At 43.3% G+C, this 9,449-nt stretch overlaps 1 gene segment (V, D, J or C); it reads right to left on the reverse strand.

Moving 5' to 3' along the window:
* Window positions 6,258-7,192, reverse strand: LOC100626987. The segment is given in 2 exon segments: window positions 6,258-6,770; window positions 6,977-7,192. Coding segments are annotated over 2 exon segments (462 nt in total).

The raw sequence follows: 9,449 nt of genomic DNA on the forward strand, positions 1-9,449 counted from the left end.
ATGGAATACTACTCAGCCATAAAAAAGAACGAAATTATGCCATTTGCAGCACATGGATGGTACAAGAGGCTCTCTTACTGAGTGAAGTTAAGTCAGAAAGAGAAAGATAAATACCATATGATATCACTTATATCTGTAATCTAATATATGGCACAAATGAACCTTTCCATAGAAAAGGAAATCATGGACTTGGAGAATATAGACTTGTGGTTGCCAAGAGGGAGGGGGAAGGAGTGGGGTGGATTGGGAGCTTGGGTTAATAGATGCAAACTATTGCCTTTGGGGTTGATTACAAATGAGATCCTGCTGTGTAGCACTGGGAACAGTCTATTCACTTATGATGGAGCATGATAATGTGCAAAAACGGAATGTGTACATGTATGTGTAAATGGGTCACCATGCTGTACGGTAGAAAAAAGAAAAAAGTTGTATTGGGGAAATAACAATTAAAAAAAAAGAAAAAGAAAAAACCTCAGCCAAACAGCCTTCTCCCTTCGCAAATCTGCGATGATGTCATCTTCTGTAGTAGGTGGTATTAATCCTAAAGTAAATGAGAAAAGAGGGTTATGTAAACAGAGAAGATTTATTTACTTCATTGAGAAATTAGTCACAGACACAACATTCTAGTCTTTGGAATACTGTTGAAAGACCATTGTTTTTGTTTGTTTGTTTGTTTTGCCCTTTTGCCATTTCTTGGGTTGCTCCTGCAGCATATGGAGGTTCCCAGGCTAGGGGTCGAATAGGAGCTGCAGCCACCAGCCTACACCAGAGCCACAGCAACGCGGGACCCGAGCCGTGTCTGCAACCCACACCACAGCTCACGGCAGCGCCAGATCCTTAACCCACTGAGGAAGGCCAGGGATCGAACCCACAACCTCATGGTTCCTAGTCAGATTCGTTAACCACTGCACCACGATGGGAACTCCCGAAAGACCATTGTTTTTTAAAGCCATTCATCAGGCAGAAAGAATAAGATCAGTTGCCTCAGATGAACTGAGTTTCACATGGCCTTATGGATATGTGTATCAGATACAGATATGTGAAAAGGAAAATACATCACTCCTTTATTTGGGTCTAAAAGGAAACAAAGTAAATAAGATCAAAGACTTATACTTAAAATCAGCCTGTTACACACAACATTCATTTTTCAATCCACATGGACCAATAACAGCAGTAATTTATTCACCAACTAGAAAGTTTTGTTTGTTTTTTTCTCTTCATGACCACACCTGCAGCAGCAAGCAGGAAGTTTGAAGAAGGCGCATCGGTGTCACGTGAGCAATTTTGCTATCTCTTCAAGCCACAAGTGAATACCGTAGACACCACATGTTTAAGTGGAGAAAGAGTCCTGTTCCAGTGGTCAATTATGGACACTTTACGCAAAGAAGAATGTTGGCAGAGGAACATCTTCAGAGAAACTTGAGCAGAATTATAACGGTAAGGAAAATATGGCATATAAATAAGTGATTCCTGTCGGAATGGTGAGAAAAGGAAAAGTAAACCTATGTGCACTCAAGAAAGTTGGAAGTAGTGCAACCAGCAGACCCAAAATGAACAGAATTTCTCAGGAGTGCAGAGGATGTGGGAGTAGATTGACAGTGGCAATTTCCTGCAGGTAGAGATATGGCCTGGCAAACAAGGGACATTCTCTCTGTGGTCTAATGGTAAGATGAAACTGAAGGCAAAAGACATCCCAACTCAACTTACTTTAGCATAAGACTACTGAAACCTGGAGTTCTCATAATGGCTCAGATTCTCAAAATGAATCTGACTAGTATCCATGAGGATGCAGGTTCCATCCCTGGCCTTGCTCAGTGGGTTAAGGAAACAATATTGTCATGAGCTGTGGTATAGGTTCCATGCTTGGCTCGGATCTGGTGTTGCTGTAGCTGTGGTGTAGGCCTGCAGCTACAGCTCCGATTCGATCCCTAGCCCAGGAAACTCCATAGGCAACAGGTGCGGTCCTAAAGAGCAAACAAACAAACAAACAAACAAAAAACACCCACGGAAACCTGAAATGAAATAATGAAGGAAGCTCAGGTGAAATGAAAATCTGGACAGTTGGGATCCTTCTCACAACATCAGAATAACCTACTTCTTTGTGAGTATTCTGTTGACTTGTACCAGCTTAAAAATCTGTTCTTCCTTGAGCCTCTGATTTACTGCTCAAGCCTGTCACTAGATATGCTTTGACATATGAGACTGAATCATACAGTCCGTTTGAAATTTTCAATGTTGCTGGCATGTGCTTCTGATGCAAAGTATCTGAGCAAGCATATGTACTCTCCTTCCTTCCCTCCAAACTTCCCAATGAGAAACAATTTGCACACATAAACAAGATGAGCCTACATCCCTAAGGTGAAAATGATAAAAAGATATCAACAATTCCCATAAGACAGAAAGCAGATGCGACCCTGTCGATGAGTGAGACGGAGAAAGGAAAGCACGGCCCAGAATGAACTATGAAGAAATGTCAATGGAGATTCAAGTGAAGCAATCTTGCTCCTTTGGAACCTGTACTGGTTCTGGATTGAGAAAGAGAAAAGATGTGATGGAGAGCAGGGGAGGCCAGAACACAGGTCAAACTCAAGGTTAATATGTAGAATAGCTATGCCAGTTTCCCTCTGTACTCTCCGTTGCGCTACTGTACTTATGTGAGAGAAGCATAGTGAGCCAGTCTGCACATGAGCATTTAATCTTTACTAAAATTGAAATGAAGCACCCAAATGAAATGCTAGAGTATTTCCTGTTAGTAGTTGACAGGGTTAAGCCAAATTTCAACTAGGATTAGGTGCAGAAGAAGGGGATGAACAACTTAATAACCAGTTCCCTGCTGATTCATCCTAATGAGAAGCCGGCCAATTGACATGGGAAGTCCACATCCCCAGAGCACTGGCCAAAACTCCCATTCAGGAAGAAACTTTATACACAGTATGGACACAATGCCCTAAGAATCCATTCTGCTACCCAGCCCTTCCTTCTTATTTATAAACCAAGAACAAAAATCATTGGTCATTTATAAGTATAGATGGCTTCTCTTGCCAATTGTCTTTCCACACCTGGAGGCCCAGAGTCATCCACTGTGAATCCTCAGAGTCATTTATGTCTGGACCCAAAGCGATGGCCGAATGTCATGCTCTGTGATCTCCTACGGCAATGGAGTATTTTGAGAATGACCAAAGGAACTAAGAGAATAATATACTGGTTCCTTCGTCACTACTCTCAAAACATTTTGTGTCTTGGCTTTGAATAATAATTCTTTATGTTTATTTAGATTTTTTTCTCCAAACAAGTGCTTCAGCCTAGGTTATGTAAATTCTTTGATGTTGGTAAGACCAGCTTGATACACCTCCTTAAATGGAGAGATAAATTAAATTTTTCAATCCAAAAATTATAAACTCTATCATGTGATGGATACACACCATGTGACAAGGGTGTACCATGTTTGGAGTAGACACTGTTGGTGCCCAGCCTACATCCACTTTCCCAGCCCAGTGTACCCAAGCCCCAGCTCTTGCACCATTGACTCGTCTTGGCTCACAGAAGCCCTCTGCCCCAGGAAACGGATCGATGCCAGTGAAGGTCCTCATTCTCCAGTAGGGTATACCCATTCCCCAGGGTCTGCCTTATTCTGGGTAGAAAAAGGTCAGCTGTCTGGCCCCCTTTGTTCAAGGTGGAGGAAATCAAATGTGTGGTGCATTTCATGCTCTAGAGATGCCCACAAGTTCAGGCTGGATCAAGAGTCCAGCTGGACCACATGCCTTCTCAACCTTTTCCCTTCCACCTTAACCTGCTTTTCTCAAAAAAAATCATGGATGTGTCACAGTGGGTTAAGGACCTGGTGTTGCTACTACTGAGGCATAGGTCATAACTGCAGCTTGGATCTGATGCCTGGCCCGGGAATTCCATGTACCGCAGGCGGCCAAAAAACCTAAGGACTCAAGACCCCCAATCTCGGATTCGTTTTTAAGCAACTAAGCCTAAGACAATGTACTACCTCACTTAATCCTAAACCAATCCTGAAATATGTGTAGTAGTAGAGCATAAAATCAAAAGGCTCTTTTGTGGAGTTCCCAACACGGCTCTCAGTGGTGAATGCATCCGACTAGGAACAATGAGGTTGCGGGTTCCTGGCCTTGCTCAGTGGGTTAAGGATCCGGCTGAGGTGTGGCATAGGTCGCAGACACGGCTCGGATCCCACGTTGCTGTGGCTCTGGTGTAGGCTGGCGGACACAGTTCCGATTAGACCCCTAGCCTGGGAACCTCCATATGCCATGGGAGTGGCCCTAGAAAAGGCAAAAAGACAAAAAAAACAAAAAACAAAACCAAAAGGCTTTTTTGTAACATGAAAGATATGCAAAATAAAAAGTATGAAGTATGTGATATGCGACAGAATAAATATAATTAACACTGCTGAATATTACATATGAAACATAGGAGAGTCAATTCTAACAGTTCCAATCACAAGTTTTTGTTCTATTTCTTTAACTTTGAAACTATTATCTCATATAGATCTTTGTATCTATACGAGATGATAGATGTTCACCAACTTTGCGATAATCACTTCCTGGTGTATGTAAATTGAATCATGCTGTATGCCTAAAACTCTTACACTACTGTATGTCAATTATACTCAATAATACAAGACAAAACACAACAAGTCATTCAAGCAGGCACCACAAACCAGGTTCTTTCCTGCAGTCCTGACTCCAGAAGGCACACAGGAAATGTGGAACTGGAATTCGAGCATCTGCACTCCATCACAACTTCCTGCACTTCCTCATGGCCTTTCAAATATGTGTTCCATGATGTGGAAAGATGTGCGTAGTCATGAATCTGCAAACCGAGATTCTGAAGGACATGCTGACTGGATGGCATCCTTTTTGTCACTGACTGTGTGAACAGAACTGAACAGAAATCTGAATTCCTCATTTCCAAGTTCTACCACTCTGGTCTACAGAAACAATACCATGTCTACAGACCCCAACTTCAGTTTTGCAGTGAGCACAACTTTTCACTTGTCCCCTGTAATGCAACTTCACATCTGGTATAAGGATGTGTTTCCATCAGGACACAAACATTTTTCCTGGGCTTGAGCATCAGTCATGGGACCACTCCACAGGGCCAGTGAGTTGGGGAGGGGCATATTCACATGCTCGTTGGAGTTCCCAGCTCCCCTCACCAACACTCTTAATTAAAACACCCTTGATACCATGTGGTCCTTGATAGTGGATCCATGTAGGTCTCTGGTCGCCACACCAAAGCCTCTTGAGGTCTCGATTTCTTTTTTTTTTTTTTTTTTTTGGTCTTTTGTCTTTTGTTGTTGTTGCTATTTCTTGGGCCGCTCCCGTGGCATATGGAGCTTCCCAGGCTAGGGGTTAAATCGAGCTGTAGCCACCGGCCTACGCCAGAGCCACAGCAACGTGGGATCCAAGCCGCGTCTGCAACCTACACCACAGCTCACGGCAACGCCAGATCCTTCACCCACTGAGCAAGGGCAGGGACCGAACCCGCAACCTCATGGTTCCTAGTTGGATTCGTTAACCACTGCGCCACGACGGGAACTCCTCGATTTCTTTATTCCAGATACTTCCTCAGAGAGTCTTCCCAGGACCGCTGAAGTCACTCTGTGCACTCAGGCCCTGCTGTAGGTATTGGACATTGGATGGCCATTGCTAATGCTCCCTACCGACTCCAGCCACACTCAAGCACCCAGGAATCCACATACTTTCTACAACATTCAAGCCAAGAACTTTGAGTTCTCCTCAGCCTTTACCCAGAGACAGTGACATAGACCTTCTCAGATCTGGAATCCCTGCAACAATCCAGGCTTTTTGTTCCAACCAATTCTCACCCTCTGACTCTGGTCTTTCCATCCAACCCTCAGCTCAGATGTAGCTTAATCTAATCCACTAGTGGGGTTGCAATTGAGGCTGGAGATGGGGTGGGGGATCTGTAACTACAATAATGCATGACTTTAAACGTTTCCAAACTAGTTGCTTCTGACTCTTTTCTTTTGCGTTTCTGTTCTGTCCGTCACTTTTTCCAAGCAATGAATAGCAGACACCTTGAGTCTCTAAATCCATGGGGAAAAGACAAGGTGGACTAGGAATGGTGAGGGACTGTCTCAGTTATCACATTGTTAAAATATTTTTGTCACATAGGAAAGTATCATACAAGTAACCACATGGAATCCAGCTGGGGCAGAAGCCTAGAAAACAAAGAGAAGACTGGAAAGGATTTCAAAGAGTCATTCAAACCAGTATTGTGTCCTTAATTTCCTTTCAGGGCCACTTGTTTTCAGATGTATGAAAATACTTCCCTAATCAGCCAAACCTTCCATAGGGTTACTCTTAATTCTCATGTGCATCCAGAGAGCCAACAGAGCTCCTCTGCTCTACAGCGTAAGCTCTGTATCAGGCATTGCTGGGGCCCCAGCAGGTTTCGGTACAGGCTGCAGCTGTGGTGGGAGCACTGTGTTCTCACTGCACACAGGTAGGTGGCTGAGTCACTGGGCTGGGAGTCTCTGATGAGCAGGGAGACATGCTTGCTGGTTTTATTGACCTGCATGGCAAATCTTCCATCCGCTTTGGGCTCATTGGAGGCCGTGTACAGCAACAGCTCAGGGCCTTTTCCGGGATACTGTCTGTACCACAGGAAATAATTGGAGGCACTGTCACTATAGTTGCAGTTGAGAGAGGCATTGGCTCCCTCTGAAATAGGCGGAGATGCAGGACTCTGCTCCACTCCCTTCTGCTGGCTCTTCGTCCCTGTGTAAACAGACAACAAAAGGTCAGTCCAAGAATTTTGGTTGGGTAGTGCATGCTTACTCTCCAGAATCGTAGTTATCTTTTCCCGGCGTTCCCACATCTACTCTCCCTTATTCAAGGGAAATAACATTCCATCCATGGGCCTAGAATACACAGTAAGTCCACATACTGCCTATTAATTTCCCACAGAAATGCCCCAAACTCACAGGGTAACTGAAGCCACAGGATCACTAGTAAAACTCTTGAAGACTTCATCATTTTTTCCTCCCCTGGTTCACTGAGGATTCAATTTTTAAACTCTAAAAAGAATTTTCAAAAAATAGTTGACCTCAGGCCCTTTTAATCTTTCTGCTTTAGAAATCATGCGCAAAATCGTTTCTACCAATGAAAAAAAAAGAGACTGTTTTCACCACCCCTGCTACATAATCCAGCTCCTCCTCTCATTTCTCCCTCTCTCTCACAAACACACACACACACACACACACACACACACACACACACACACACACACAGAAATACTTGAGAGCTTTCCTCAGAGTCCCTGAGGAAACACTGACATCTTGTGGCTTCAAGCCAGTGATCAAAAACAAAACAAAACAAACAAACAAAAAACATTCAGAATATAGATCTTCATTAGGTGAACTAATGAAATTAAAAACCTGCCATTTCAGCAAATGAGAAATTCCAGAAGAGTATGGTCTAAGCCAGTGTGTGTGAGGAGAGGATGATGTATCTATGTATATGTTTTCCATCAGATGATAACACCATCTGCACAAAAGCTGTTTTGCAATAGCCACTCTCCCACACCGAGAAGTCCGTCCTCAAGCATTCTTCGGGAAAATCTAGGACAGGCTCTTGTGATGTGTGGAGAATCGAGATTGTGTAGCTCTTCTCCACATCAGGCTAGACACCTCCTCTCACATTTCCCTACTTCCAATTTTGACAGAAATCTATTCCAACTCAGAACAATCCTCTCCAAACACAGTGGCCTTAAATCTGACTGAACAAGCATGTTTCCAGCTCACAACCTGGGCATATGTTCTTCATCAGGTCAGGGACTAGACGAGCTCAAGATTCTTCACTCCATTTTATACCCACGACACATCTGTATTGCAACAGTGCTGCCTTTGGCTGCTGGTAGTCCTAGTGCTAATACTAGTAGCAGTGGTGGTGCGATAGAGATGGACCTGCACCCCCTTCGGTACCTAGACTGTCAAGAAACCCCAGTGCACCTGGCCCTGGGTCTACTTCCTCTTAGTCCCTCTTCTTGTACACAGCCCTGGCATCTAGGGGTTGATCTCCAAAAGTTAGGGGTGTGGTATCACGCTCTCTGCCTTTCCATCCTACCCTCCCCAGCAAACCAGATTTATCAGAGGACTATCTGTGCAAGAAGCTTAATTTGGTCTACAGAGAAGTAGCACAGATAACCTCTGTCCTCCTTGTTCCACCAACTGCCTCACATCCTTGTAGAATCTGGAGGCTAGACACCAGCAGTTCAGCAGGTCTGCTTCCTACTCCAGAGCCAGGTAAATCCACCAGAGATGTACTCATCCAGTCCTTCCTATTCCCAGTGACAAGTGTGTAGGAAGTGGAATGGGGGAGAATGCTCCTAATGAAAACCTTTTCTTAAGAGAATATTGGTTTTGACAGAAATCACATTTCTCAGTAAATGCAAAAACCATAGGAGGAGATGTGACAGTACCATGAGACGATAACCATCAGAGTCTTAGAAAATGCATTTAAACCCAGTATAAAGACTTTAAAATAGGGAGTTCCCATTGTGGCTCAGTGGTTAATGAATCTGACTAGGAACCATGAGGTTGCAGGTTCAAACCCTGGCCTTGCTCAGTGGGTTAAGGATCTGGTGTTGCTGTGAGCTGTGGTGTAGGTCGCAGATACGGCTTGGATCTGGTGTTGCTGTGGCTCTGGTGTAGGCCAGTGGCTACAGCTGCAATTCAACCCCTAGTCTGGGGACCTCCATATGCTGCAGGTGCGGCCCTAGAAAAAAAAAAAGACTTAAAAATAGACCCGAAGTACAATCTTTATGAGAATCAACTCCTCTTAGAAGAGTTGTAACAGAACTTAACATATATGGATTAAGAGATATAATACTGTAGTGGATCCAAAACCATCTTGGTGTTGGCAAAAGGACAGAATTCATACAGAGGCAAAGTTTTCCTGCCTCCAAAAATCTTCTGTGCCTAATGACATCTAAGGAAAACATGAAACTCCTTCAGATGACCAAAGGACAGTTTTAGGGCATTAAATGTGAAAGAAAACTATAGTCCCCTCCTCTGTTTGATTCTGGGAGTCTTCATTTTCCACAACAGTAAATCATTTTGTTATGTCTTGGGAACCTCAAAGTACCACACAGCAAGCTCCCCTTCAAAACTAATTCATCTTAAGATACTGTAAGTGCTACTGATTTGATGTCCATTGGAAATATATGAGTCGTATTATTAAAAACAACAACAATGGAGATATTTACACATGTGGAAACATACACTTTTTTTTTGCTCATTTTGTTTCCATCAACATAGCTTTATACTATTTTATGCCTTTATTTCTTAAATCATAGAGGAAAAAAGAGATACAAAGTATTCAGGAACAAATACAAAAATGCTAGCTTTATATTTATCGATATAACTTCACCAGTACTCATTATTTTTTGTAGGACTC

This window comes from Sus scrofa, chromosome 7, assembly GCF_000003025.6.
Source record: "Sus scrofa isolate TJ Tabasco breed Duroc chromosome 7, Sscrofa11.1, whole genome shotgun sequence".
NCBI lineage: Eukaryota > Metazoa > Chordata > Mammalia > Artiodactyla > Suidae > Sus > Sus scrofa.